The 14,406-nt window shown below is 41.9% G+C and overlaps 1 protein-coding gene across 8 annotated transcripts in view; it reads left to right on the forward strand.

Annotated features, from left to right (window-relative positions):
- Positions 1-14,406, forward strand: part of LRP6 (LDL receptor related protein 6) — a 274,404-nt gene that overhangs the window by 226,929 nt on the left and 33,069 nt on the right. For all 8 annotated transcript variants that reach the window (XM_044418370.1, XM_044418371.1, XM_044418372.1 and 5 more), the window contains 3 exons: positions 570-763; positions 5,030-5,239; positions 9,297-9,422. In XM_044418370.1, the coding sequence (XP_044274305.1) occupies positions 570-763; positions 5,030-5,239; positions 9,297-9,422 (530 nt within the window). The remainder of the gene's footprint in view (positions 1-569; positions 764-5,029; positions 5,240-9,296; positions 9,423-14,406) is intronic.

Genomic DNA, 14,406 nt, shown 5'->3' on the forward strand with positions numbered 1-14,406 from the left:
ATAATGTCTTCTTGGTAGTGGTCCTCAGCTTGTGGAACTCTCTTCCAATTGATGTCTTGTTGGCACATCTGGATGCCATCAAGCTAGGGAAGGCTAGACTAGAGGATTGCACCCTAATTGTCTTTCTTTTTAGCCTTTGATAGTTCAAATATATGTTACATGAAAAAGAATTGAGGAATCCTTCTCTAAAGCAACATTAAAAAGTGGCTTGGCATAGAAAATTGTCAAGTAGAGATTAGTTAACCCTTCTCAAGTCTACCATAGGATTTGCATAATTACCAGTTCATGTGATATACAAAAGCTGCTATCCAATTTTGGGGTAATGAAATATGGTAACCCTAACTATGAACTCAACAATCCACCTAAATCTTTTCTGATTTTTCTTCTGCTTTCCCATGATTTTCTCCATTGAGGATTGCCTAACTTCTAGGTTGTATTATTTTTTCAGTTATATGGCAGAGCTTATGCATGAATAATTCAGTTGCAAGGATGTAAAATCTTGCAGGTTTAACAGGAGGAGGGGAAGGAAAAAGTTAAGGGAATTACGTAAATGTTCTTTGTTTCTGTAGGTACATGTATTTCACCAATCTGCAAGAGAGGTCTCCTCCCAAAATAGAAAGGGCAGCATTAGATGGAACTGAACGTGAGGTTCTTTTTTCCAATGGACTGAGCAAGCCTATCGCCTTGGCAATTGACAGCCAGTTGGGAAAGCTTTTCTGGGCTGATTCAGACTTGCGGAGAATCGAGAGCAGTGACCTTTCAGGTAGCATAAAACCCACTTGATTTCTAATAAGACAAGCAGCAATGTTCTTTTCACCCATCTTTCCTAAAACATTCAAGATCTGTGCATTAACCTGCAACATAAGTAGGGAATGAGAGATAGGCATGTATATTTTGTCCTCACTTTAGAGCTGTTCATACTGCAAGCAAACACATGTTGAAAACATCAATGTGTATGTATGGCTAAGAATGGATGTTTATTCCTTCTTTCATCTCAGTCTGTATTTTCTCTTTGTATTTACATCATAGTTACTTTGCAGAATGTTTCACTTGCATCACTGTTCTTCCCTAAAAATGTCGGAATAGCCCTGTTGTATCAGAGAATATATCTAGCATGATACCTTGTTTCCTGCAGTAGCCTGCCAGATGATCCTGGAAAGACCATAACCAATATTTTATGTTATAGTGTGTCCAACCCTAGAGTTGCTTGGTGACATCTACGGGAAACCACTGGGAGAATTCATCTAGAGGTTTGAATCATTAGTATGTGACTGTCATCAGTGTGTGGATGACCTCCCTTTTCCAGCTGCTGGGGAAGGTCTCAATCCTATCTAGAGACTGCTAGGGGTGATGAGAGAAAAAATAATGAAGTTTAATTTGTATGAAGTTTCTATTCCTCTGGGAGTTCTCCTGGATTTCCACTTGGGAAGCTTTGTCTGGCACATGCATACTACACCAATACTTTATCAGTTATGTTGGTTCTTCATTGTGGTCTCTGTGCATCACACATTATGGGTGTTGTGCCAGCGCAGTGCCTGCAGCTGGGAAAATTTCAAAACTTTAATGGATTTTGGCGGGAACTCTGCACCCCTCCCCCACTATGGTATAAAGGGCAGAGCACCCGCCGTTTTCCCCAGTCTTCTTTTGACTGCCAATCGCTTTGCCTCGAGTCGTTTGTTACTCTCTCTACTCTACTGCATATTACCTTGTTCTTGTCTGCTGATTCATGTAATTATTCTCTTAGAAATCCTTTCCAAGTTCAAATTCCTACCTTCCCTGTTAGGACAGTTTTTCTCTTACCCTTTCCCCCCCACTACCCTCCCCCCCCCAAAATGTTATATATTTTCATATCTTTACTATCTTCTATAGTTCTTATTCTTCCATTCACTATCCATTCTTCTTCTCAATGGCTCAGCATGCAGCTTTTTGAAAGTGCTCGAAGTTTGGGGCCAGTATGTCTCCTATGGACCCACACGAGCTATGCCTTCTCTGTCTCGGAGAAGGGAATCAGACTGACAAATGTAGCCACTGTCAGTTGTTCACCAAACAAGCACGCAAGAATCGAGAAAATCTACTGAGAAAATCTACCTTTTGGATCAGGCCCTCATTGCCTCCGATGAACTTGTCGCCCAGGCCTCTTCTACAGACCCACCCATGGTGTCCTCCTCTCATCCACCATCCGAGGGGGCTGCTTCCAAGAAGACCACTCGCTCCTCCCATTCCTCCTTACAAAATCAAAAGGAGAAGCAGAATCACACTGGACCTGAGGATCCATCAGCTCCAAAATGTCTAAGACTAAAGCCGACAATGCCAAACTCAAGCAGTGTAAGCTTGCCCAGGAGCCTCGCAGGGACTCGGGCTCGACTGCCCCATGAGTCCCGATGGCCAAATCGGTCCTGACTCCTTCGGGTCCAACTGCCCATGCCGTCATGCAAGTTACACCTCCTGGATCCCCTCAAAGGAACTCATTGTCGGCTCCTTCAACTTTGGATCACTCCGAGGCAGCTCTTTGCAGATCGCTGTTGGATGGCAAGATACGGGACTCACCTCCCCACTCTCAACTGGGTCATCCATCGGCTCGCTCGCCTGATCCGATGCGATCATCACCAGAGGTATCGCTGAGGTTGAGGCCTCCATCCGACATGTGTCACCACCAGCATGCCTTGGGCCAATTGTCAAGGAACTGGGTCCCAATGCCATACAGCGGATTCAACCTAAGTCCTGTGCTTGGAACTACCCTCCACCGTATGGCTACTACCCCATGCCTTCAGTGTGCAGGCATCATCCTCGTCCGTCCTGGGCATAAGCGCCTTCCACCTCAGTGGCTGCACTCTCCCGCCCTCTCCCCATCTCTGGCTGGCTCTTCCTCCAATCCTCCGTACCACTATGACTTAGATTCAGAGGACTCGGAGCAGGCTTCCACCTCTCCTGATGCTGTCATTTGAACGCAGGCTCCTCATGGCTTTCGGCCATCGATACCATGTGTAGACTCTTAGATAAACTCGGACTCTGTATTAATATTGAAAAATCCTGCCTTGGTTCCTCACAGGTCATCAACTGCATCGGAGCACGTCTAGACTCGATCCAAGCCAGAGCATTCCTACTGCAAGCTTGAATGGACAAGCTTCGGTCGTTGATTCATCGCATCTACAATGGCCGTCCTACTCATGCGCTTTCCATACAGAAGTCGCTCGGACACATGGCTTCCACAGTTGCCATCGTACCCAACGCCAGACATCGACTGTGACCTCTACAACTATGGTTCAACTATGGTTCAACTGCCTCTTCCATCCAAAATACGACTCTCCAAATCGTCTCCTACTACCTATCACCTGCCTTCATCCGTCGGACTTTGACTTAGTGGACAATCAGAGACAATCTTTCCACAGGAGTCCCCTTTCACCAGCCACAACTGTTGGTGACCCTCTACACCGATGCCTCCCTTACGGAATGGGGAGCGCATTGTGCCAATCTCTGTACTCAAGGCACTTGGCAGGGTCATGAAAAGTCCAGGCACATCAATTATCTAGAGCTTCTAGTGGTTTTCAAGGCTCTCCCAGTCCTTCGAATCGACCCTTCAGGACCGATTGGTTCAAATACTCTCGGACAATGTCATGACTGTCTTTTATATCAGCAAGCAGGGCAGCACAAAGTTGGTACCATTAGCTCATCTTGCCCTGCGAATATGGGACTGGTGTATCCCCAGGGGGATTACCCCGCTAGCAGTTCATCTCGCTGGTGTAGACAATGAAGAAGCAGATGCCCTCAGCATGCGGATGTCCACAACTCACGAGTGGAAGTTGGACTGACAGATTTGCGACTACATTTTCCAACACTGGAGGACCCCAACCATAGATTTGTTTGCTACAGCAACCAATTCATTGTGCATCTACTATTGCTCCCGGGCAGGCATCAGCCTGAATTCACTGGGAGATGCTCTGATGGTGAACTGGGTGAGCACGTTTTTCTACGTGTTTCCTCTGATCCCACTAATCATGAAAACCCTGGCCAAAATTGTTCAAGACAAAGCCCAAGGAATTCTCGTAATGCCTTGATAGCCACGTCAACCCTGGTTTCCCACCATTCTCAGTCTCTCCAAGAAAACCTTTTACCGTCTCCCATGGGTCCCTCATCTCCTTACTCAGGAAGATGGGGCAATTCACCATTCTGACCTCAACTCTCTAAACCTCACTGCTTGGCTTATTCAGTGACTATCACTTCTTCCTCGGTACCAACAACTTCATCGAACCCTCCGACTCCAGTACAGCCCTTGGTACTTACACAGTCTTCACTGGTGTTGCCGGACACTGACCTCTCATCCACCAGGAGGCGATCGGACTGTCTCCATGAGACTGGGGAGAATGGTGGGTGCTCCGCCCTTTATACCATAGCGGGGGAGGGTGGCGGAGTTCCTGCCAAAATCTGTTAAAGCTTTGAAATTTTCCTGGCTGCAGACACTGCGCAGGTGCAGCACCCATAATAAGTGAGGCAGAGATGACCACTCGAAGAACGACAGTTACAGGTAAGCAACCTGCCTTTTCTTATTCATTTCTGGGCTCATTTTAAAGGATTCACAACTGGTTTTTAAAGTTGTCTTGTTAACCACAGTTTGCTATATACCGTGATTTCTGGTTTGTGTGTAATGAAAAGCCTGGTTCTTTTAATGAGAAACTAAATGCTTACAAAGCCCTTTTCTGAGCTTCACAGGAGGAAAAATTGGTAGACTTTGTTCAGCTTTATTCTAGCTTGTACAGATAGCACTAAACCATGGTTTTGCATTTCATGAGAATCAGTTCATCAGCTATTTTAATTGGTTTGACAGGTCTGAATTGCTATTTGAATGAAGTATTAATATGATACAGAATTTTTCCCTGAAGTTACATAAGAAGGATTCCTAAGCATCAGATAAACTGGAGCTCTGGGATGCAAATTAGCTTCAACTTTCAAAAGCCAACTATCTATATGGGGAAAAAAGTCTTGCCAATTTTTTCTTGTTCATTTATATTTGTTGTTTCTTTTCTGTTCAAAGGTGCCAATAGAGTAGTTTTAGAAGATTCCAACATACTACAACCTGTAGGCCTGACTGTATTTGAAAACTGGCTCTACTGGATTGATAGGCATCAACAGATGATTGAAAAAATTGACATGACTCGTCAAGAAGGACGTACAAAAGTTCAGGCTCGTATTGCCCAACTCAGTGATATTCATGCTGTTAAAAAACTCGACATGCAGGAGTATAGTAAGTGCCAAGCAATAGTATGTGAGATGAAAAAACAATAGCACACAGTGCAGCATTGCTTTGTATCAAACACTTTCTGTATGAATTTCAGCCCTGTTGTACAATCTTCTGCAAATCCACTATCCTGGAGCAAGAAACTTTTGCATCATTAGGCCTAAGAAATGCAGTCTGAAAGCACACGCTGCAACCTGTGACTGAGGCTAAGAATGTCTACATTTTGTCAGTGCTCACATAGGAGACTTCAGGGTATACTCTCTTGGCTCTGTGAATGAAAGGCATACCATTTTATGTAAATAAAACAAATAAAAAACAAAAGGAAAAGTATAATATGGGAAAAATAATCCACAAATAAATGATTTAGGGTGCATTCCTATACTGGTTGAGACAGAAATACATTGTTTGGGAAAAAAAGTTTTTATAACTTTCTGCACTCTTCCACCAGCCATGCTGTCTAAATATGCAAAGCACATTATGTTAGTAAGGCTCTTGTATTAGATCCCAACTAGGAGACTGTTTATTGTTTATTTTAAAATATTTCTACATAGCATGTCTGGTGCAGCATACTCAGGTACTTTGTAATGCTAAATCTACAATATAATAATGAATTATAAAACCAGTGACTTTTCATTAAAAATCATAAAGATAAATTGTTTAGCATATATTTTATTTCTGGTGAGGGTGTTCCAAACTGAGTGCCACTACATGAAAAGCTCATATCCTTGTGGTCACCAGATGGACAGCTGCAGGATAATAATCACAGCAGTTGGAGTGAATCTGTATGGGCAAAGTTATTTTCTCATAAACAGTGGTCTTAAGTTATTTTAGGATTTATAGGTTAACAGCATCACTTTAAACCTGGCTTGGTAGCAAATTGGCAACCAGTTTTACAAACTATTAAACAGAAAACTGGAAGCAAAAATGACAAAACTTAAGCAGTTGTACTTTAGGCACATCATGAGAAGTCAAGACTTCCTAGAGAAGGCAATAATGCTAGGGATAATTAAAGTCAGAAGAATAAGAGATGGACCAGTTATGAGATGGTCTCCGTAAAAGAAGCCATAGCCTTGAGTTTATAAGAGCTGAACTAAGCTTTGGAGGACTTTGATTAATAAGGTCACCATAATTTGGATACATCATGTAATAACAACAAAATCAACAGTTGATTCAGGACATAGCATTAAGGGAGAATGTTGAAGAGAAACTCAGTCATAAAGCATGGATTTACATAGAAAGGATCATGGGCTCATTCCCTGACATTGCCAGAATAGACTTCTATCTGAAACCCTAGACAATCACTGCCAGTCAATGTAAACCAAATATTTAGCCTACAAATCCCATCAACCCTACCAATTGACTTTGCTGTGTATTTCTGATAGATCAAAACAATTGGATGACCACAAGTTGCCAGCCTTTGTTCTAGACCAGTGAAGGCAAACCTTTTAGAGACCAAGTGCCCAAACTGCTACCCAAAACCCACTTATTTATTCAAAGTGCCAACACTGAGGTTTTAGTTTAGAAAAAACATACATTAACATCTTTTGTCTTAAAAGGAAAACACAATAACAGAGCTTTCAATGATACAAACAGCTTTTTCTTGAAAGGTAAAAGTTTGTATTTGGCTTGCTTTTGCCTGCTCTGAAAAAGGTACCTGAGTGCATTTCCTACCTTGAAGGGGCTTCTGCTATAATCACAACCAGTCCAAGCAAATATATATATATCCTTGCTCTTGTTTTCATAAATTCTTCACAAGGAAATAGATATGATGCTGCAGATTCAAATATGCCAGGGAGACAACACAGCATTAAAAGAATCTCAGTCTCTTAATTAGAACATCTCTTTGCTAAATCTTAGATATTAAATTTCAATTTCTCATAAGAAAATTCAAAGCTAAAATCTTACGTTAATAAAAACGAATGTATTAAAACTCATAGTCCAAACAAATATATGTGTGTGTGTGTTTCTATATCTCCTTGGCAGTGCACTGACTGGCCATGCAAATTCTTGTACATGTGGCAGCTAATGAGTCGTGGCTTGTGACATCATCACCTGACGCCACTACTTTCTGAGCATGCGCATGGCCCCTATGTGTGCTGTTATCCGATGCTTGGCTGCTGAGGCGATGCTGGGATGACTTGGCTCGCGTGCCGACAGAGAGGGCTCTGTGTGCCCCCTGTGGCACGCGTGTCATAGGTTCGCCACCACTGTTCTAGACAGTACTGAGTTAGTACTGAGTTAGATTGGACCCATGGTCCTGGTGACCTCCAGATTTTTTGGATCTCAAGTCATATCACCCCAGTCAGCATGGCCAATGGTGATGAATTGTGGGAGTTGTCATCCAAACCATCTGGTGAACACCATGTTGCAGTAGGCTGATACTAAGCAACATCCTACATTCACAAGCAATTTTTACAATGGGATTTAGAAATAATTTTTTTTAAATTCCAGGAAACAATACAGGTGAACAGAGCTGGCAAATGCAAGTACTCCCATAAATGGGGTTGCTCACACTTTTTTCCAGTTCTCAAGGTAGTGAAAGCTCAGGAACAAGAGCAAAAGTGAAGGTGTCTTCAGGACACAAGTCAAAAGCAAACCCTAAGATCTTGCTGCTAAGAAGGGCAAAGCCCACTTTCACAAGCTAAGATTACTCACACTTGTCTTTTGACAGGTTTCAGATGCAGCCAAAGGGGGGAATCACCTGCAGCTTCTTTGGAGTAATGCTAGGTGGGATTTTGCTAGATTTTTTGAACAAGCACTTTCCTGCATATTGCCCACCTGAGGTGCCCCATTCTCACTTATATATAACTGTGAGTCAAAACACGTATTTGCAAAAATGGGGGGTATGAAAAAGTTTTCCAGGAAATTTCCTTCCTTGGAAAAAGCAGCAAGTGGGTTTTACTGCTCTTGCCTGAATTTCCTGTATACCTGATGACATTAGTAATGTGATAACTCCTAAAACAACCCATGGCTTGTTAGGGAGTCAGACAAGTTAGTAACAGCTCCCTAACAAGATCCCTAACTGTTGTGATGGAATCACACAACATGGCAAAGCATCATGGGTAGCAGCAGGTGTGTTTTTCTAATTCAAGCCTTGTTGCACTCTCCACTTCTTTAGCTGCTTCTTCTGTCTTCCCTCCAGGAAGGGATTTTTTGCAGGCAATAGAGCATGGGTCCTCAAACTATGGCCCATGGGCCTGATCCGGCCCGCCATGCCCATTTATCTGACCCGTCTCAGAGATTTTGGACTCACTCAGAGAAAACGATCTCCAAGAGAGCAAGCTGCTGCCTTGCGCGCGTGCCCCCGCCTCACCGCACTGCGCCTGCATGCCCCATCCCCACCCCCTCACTGGCCTGCATGCACCGTTGGCACTGCCTTTCTGGCCCGCGCCCAGCACCGGCACCAGCACCTTTCAACTTGCCCCCTGTTGAAAAAGTTTGAAGACCCCTGCAATAGAGCTACTGCTAGGTGTCCACATGTTGTCCATTTCTACCACTTTAGATTAGAGCTCATCTTGGACCAGACTCATCTCTGAGTTTTTGCTTCCTACTTTGTATAACTGAGTGATCGGCCTCACAACTTCTGCCTATATAAAAGAAACTGAGATCACTTTCCTAAATGAAGTACATTTCAATTCATTAGACTTTGTTGTTTAGACTGGGTGCAGATAATCAGCTTGAATATTTTTTGAGTGGCAAGAAAGAGTAGTTAGTGCCTTGCAATGATAATTCTAGTAAAATAGTATGTGAAAGGTATTACTACTCATTCTCATGAACAATAATCATTGGTGGCCCAGAGGCATTGATTCTGAGGCTTGCTTTGTATTAGCCAAATTTATTTTGGGTATATTCAAAGGAATTTGCAGTGAATTTCTAAAATGAAAAGTGTGGCTGCTTTCCACAGAGATTTGTTTGCCATATTATTATTTTTATTTTTATTTCTCATTGCATCATCTCCAGAAGTTTTTGGACCATAATTTGAAAGCTACTGATGTAGACTGTTTTTGATTTTTTAAAATTGATAACAGAAAATATAATTTTCCACTTTTACTTTGCTTTACAGGACAACATCCCTGCTCCCAAGATAATGGTGGCTGTTCACACATTTGTATTGTGAAAGGGGATGGAACCACACGTTGTTCTTGCCCAGTGCACCTTGTCCTGCTTCAGGATGAACTTTCCTGTGGAGGTAAGGCCATTTTTAAGATGGCACCATTTCCCTCATATGTGGAGCACATATGGAATGGAACATAGCTATAACATACCGGTTATGTGCAATTACATGATGCTATAATAAATTTACACATATGTTTGAAAGAGAACAGAGACAGATGAAGAAGATGACTCTTATAGCAGACATATAAGTTTTGTTGTTGTTGTTTTGTAATGCACTCTTTCCTGACTACTTCAGCAGTTCAAGCAAAGTTGGGGAGTGAAGAGGGTGCATCTTTCTTTTTCACTAGTGTGTGTGTGTGTGTGTGTGTGTGTGTGTGTTTGCATTTGTACTCCATGTCTGTGAACTATTTTAAGTCTGCAACATGAAAATCTGACCTCAATAATCTAAAACCATGCAAATGCAGATTAATTATGCAAAGGTGGCCCTTTTTACTACTTGCGTTATTTATTCTGCTTTTGCTAGTCCTAAATCCACTTAAGGCACTTAAACCCTTGACTGGGAATGTGTGAGGAATCCTTTTGGATGTGGGAATTTGTTGGATTTAAGACCTGAAGACAGAGGATGGGAATAAATGACCATTTCTCCCAGTGAGTTCCACAAGGTTCAGTATTAGGGCCAGTGCTTTTAGAAACATAGAAACAGGGCAAGTCAGAAGGGGTCTCCTGGGCCATCTAGTCTGACCTCCGGCACTAGCCAGCTCCACTCATGACATGCCCACCATGTGGACATCCAGTCTATCCTTGAACACCCGCACCAATGGGGCCTCAGTCACCTCTTGTGGAAGCCGATTCCACACCCTTGGGTTCCTAACTGTCAGGAAGTGCTTCCTGGCATCCAAATGGAACCTTGGCTCCCTGAGCTTTGCTCCTTTTCAACCTATTCATAAATTATTGGAAATAAGGAGTAAGTAGTGAAGTGGCCAAGTTTGTTGATGACACTAAATTATTTAGGATGGTTAAAACCAAAGGGGATTGTAAGGCTTTGCAAAGGAATCTTTGCAAGCTGGGAGAACAAGCATCAAAATGGTAAATGTAGTCCTGTGTAAGCAAGTGTAAAGTAATGCATACTGGGGCAAGAAATCCCACCTTGAAATATAAACTGATGGAATCTGTGAGCTAATAGTGATAGAGCAAGAAAGGGATCTTGGGCTTGATTGTAATGTCAGTCCAGTGCACAGCTGCTACAAAGAAGGCAAATGTTATGCTAGGCTTAGTTAAAAATGGAATAGAAACTAGAACTGCAAAAGTCCTAGTCCCTTTATACAAATCTTTAGTACAACCGTACTTAAAATATTGTGCTTAGTTCTGATCACCTTACATGAAAAGGGCATAATTGCACTGGAAAAAGTAGAAGGGTGACAAAAATGATCAGGGGCCTGGAGCAACTCCACAATGAAGTGAAATACCCTGGAAGACAGAAAAAAGATCAAGGTGATCTTGATAGATTGGAGTGCTGGGCTGAAAATAACAGATTGAAATTCAGTAGGGACAAATGCCAAATCTGCATCCAGGAAAAAGAAAATAAATGCATTGTTGCAAGATAAGGAATACTTGGCTCAACAATTGTGCAAGTAAAAAGGAACTTGGAATTGTTATAGATCACAAGCTGAATGTGAGTCAACAATGTGATGCAGCTGCAAAAAAGGCAAATGCTATTTTAGGCTGCATTAATAGAAGTATCACTTCCAACTCCTATAAAGTGTTAGTTCCCCTATATTCTGTGCTGGTAAGACCTCATCTGGGGTACTGTGTCCAGTTCAGGACATCTCAGTTTAAGAAAGATGCATGCAAGCGGGAAAGGGTTTGGAGGAGGGCAACAAGGATGATCTAGGGACTGGAAACAAAGCCCTATGAGGAGAGATTGAAAGGACTGGGCATGTTTATGTCTCAAGAAGAAAAAATTGAGAGGCGATATGATAACACCCTACAAGTACTTGAAAGCCTATCACAAAGAGGAGCAGGAGCTCAATTATCCCAGAGTGCAGGACACGAAATAAGTTACAGGAAGCCAGATTCCAGCTAGATATCAGGAAAAATTTCCTGACTGTTGGAGCAGTATGACAACGGAACCCATTACCAAAGGAGGTTGTCAACTCTCACACAGCAGAGGCATTCCAAATGCAACCAGACAGCCATCTGAGAGGGATGGTTTAACTGGGGTTCCTGGACTGAGTAGTGGGTTGGACCAGTGGCCTTCTGGCACCTTCCAACTCTACTATGATTCTATGGTGTAGTGGCAGTGGAGAGGGAGACATTTTTCTCCCTCTTCCATTATACTGAAACCCAGGGTCATCCCATGAAGCCATGAAGCTGATTGATGGGAGGTGTAAGACAGATAAAAGGAAATACTTTCTCACACAAAGTAAGAAACAATAGAATTTTCCGCCAGAGGAAGTGGTGATGGCCACCAACTTGTGTGGCTTTAAAAGAGGATTGAACAGATTCATGAAAGAGATGACTAATCTTGCTGCTGTGATCCAATTCTTTTACTAAAGGTGGCTTGCCTGCTTGCTGAGGAGCTTGGGCAGGAAGAAGTCTTGCACCCATCCTGCTTGAGGGTTCCTGTGGGCAGCTGGTTTACTGTGTACAAAGTGGTGGACTTGATAGATTTGGCCTGATCCAGCATGTCTTTTGTCATGTTCTTATGCATTCCCTATGCACGGCACCCTGAACTGTAGTCCACTTTTCAGCATCCCAGTGTCCATGCTGCTGGAGAGCATGCCCAACTTTTATGGGGTGCTCACCAGGAATTGTGCCCTGTGTGCCGTGCAAGCAGCATCCCTCTTGTGCTCCATGTGTAGCTGCCATTTGTACAGCTGCAATTGATGTAAAAGAAGGTTGCTGGGCATCTGTAGGCATTGCTGGTCTTCCTCTTGTTTCAGCTCACTTTGGTAGACTGGGTTAAGCATAACAGGAAGCTGGTGAATTCTTGGATTCCAATAGGATTTTCTAACCCTTGATTCCCACCATTGGAATTCTTTATCAGATCCTTTTGGCTTGTGGGTTTCAGCAAGTGATTGTTCATGGATGCTTTCAAACATACAATTGCTGTCACAATGACTAGAAACTTATTTTAAAATCAATTCTTAAGGACCTGAATTACTCACCTTTTCTCTTGTGGAATTGCAATACATGCCCAGCCCTGCCCTAACTATAGTTAATCTGCCATTCCATCTTGAAAACCTAAAAGACATAAGGGCTGCTGGATGATACCTAACTAATCTGTTGAAGTAGAAAAATATGTATAATGATAACCTGAAGAATGTTTGGATTATATCTCCTTGTTTTTGACAACTTTGTCTTTCATTTGGCTGTAACTGAGCCCTTTAAGACAAGGCATATTCTAATAGATATGTTGAATGTCTTTTCATTTGACTTCATAAGATACTTTTATCCTCAACAAGGATTCCTGAGAATTTAGACAGAATCTTCTTTAACAGCTTAAGCAACTGGATGTCTTGTTTGTTTGGTGGAAAAGCAGATGGAAATACTCTGTTCAACAACATTCAAAATGTTCATGTGAAACAAACAGATTTGCATGGAGGGCCAAATAGTAGAATCTTCCCTATTCTTTTTAAAAAGAGAGAATTGAGCAGTTCTAGTTTGTGCTTATACAAATGCCCACACAAAGTTTATATATTGCTTATTCTGTTTTGAGCACTGAGTGGTCAACTCCTCCATATGGGTAACCTTCTCAACTTGGTCAAAATATACCTGTTATTTAAAGTCTCTTAATCCATACTTAATGTTCCAGTCTAGATGTAATGCCTCTGATTTCTTGACCAAGGTAAAAAGTAGACTTTAATATACTACTTCCTCCTTCCCTTTATAATTTGAATGTGACACACAGCTTCAACTGTAGTTTCTCTCAGCTTTAACCATAGTGTAGGATTACATCTGCACCAATGCTATCTAGCAAAATAACTTTTTAAGTAAGATCTACAAAATCATCTCATTCCCTAGTTTCAGTTTCTGATAAAATTGGGAACCCTGATAAATATTAACCATGATTCCAGCCAATGCATATGTAAATCTAAGCCATGATTAAGATGGGATATGCACCAGAGATAGAAAAGGGATAGCATGCTATTGATCTAGCCTTTGTTACTTGCTTCACTCTTAAGAATGGGACTTTAAAAGATTAATTTAGTACTTTCCTCTGTGATGCTGGACCTTCCTTTGTGAGGGACTAGAAGGATTCTGATATGACTAATCTGAATTGTGTTACTACTGCATGTGAATTAGTTTACCAGCTTCCAAAGCAAATGCAGTTATGTAAGAGATAATTACATACTTGGAGAAGATAATCTAGGGATTTTTTTTCTAGATTTTCATTCATACAGCAAAAAGAGGCTGATTTATAAGTTTTATTTTCTTAAAGACAAAAGGATAAATCACCACATTTACATTCCATAGGTCAATAGTAACTGTAATTAATATTAACTGAGTGCAAGCAGTTGCTCTGAAATGACTAGTAGTTGACTAGAAGGAGCTGTGGGTGGGGAGTAAGCCTCTTTCTAAAACAGGCTTGATTACATGCAATTGTAGAAAGCATATAAGTAGACACTGAGTCACAATATATCCATCTGTACATTATATTTCGTTTAATCTTTTCATTTAGAATTATTGTAGAGCATTGGAATATGAGCTGTCTTCATGAACACAATTGGATTGCACTTAAAGTAGTGCACTTCATGTTCAAGTGTAACTATTGTGCCAGCAGAGATGAGTGAGGGGGAGGAACTTTTTGAGATTGGCGAGTAAATTTCTTCTTCACAATGTTGATGCTAAGTGGCTTAGATCCTTGTAGACCTACAAGACTGTCACTTTTGTCCCTGCCCATATTGCCTCTGGCTTATGTAGAAAATGAAAACATTTTGAAAGTGTAGATATGGCCAGGCCTGCACTTGAAAAAGGTGTCCCTTAATTTGTTGTGGGATCATTGTCCTGTGTGTGTGTGTGTGTGTGTGTGTGTGTGTGTGAGTGAGAGAGAGAGA

Source organism: Varanus komodoensis, unplaced genomic scaffold (assembly GCF_004798865.1).
Source record: "Varanus komodoensis strain SLA01 unplaced genomic scaffold, ASM479886v1 scaffold9, whole genome shotgun sequence".
Lineage (NCBI taxonomy): Eukaryota > Metazoa > Chordata > Lepidosauria > Squamata > Varanidae > Varanus > Varanus komodoensis.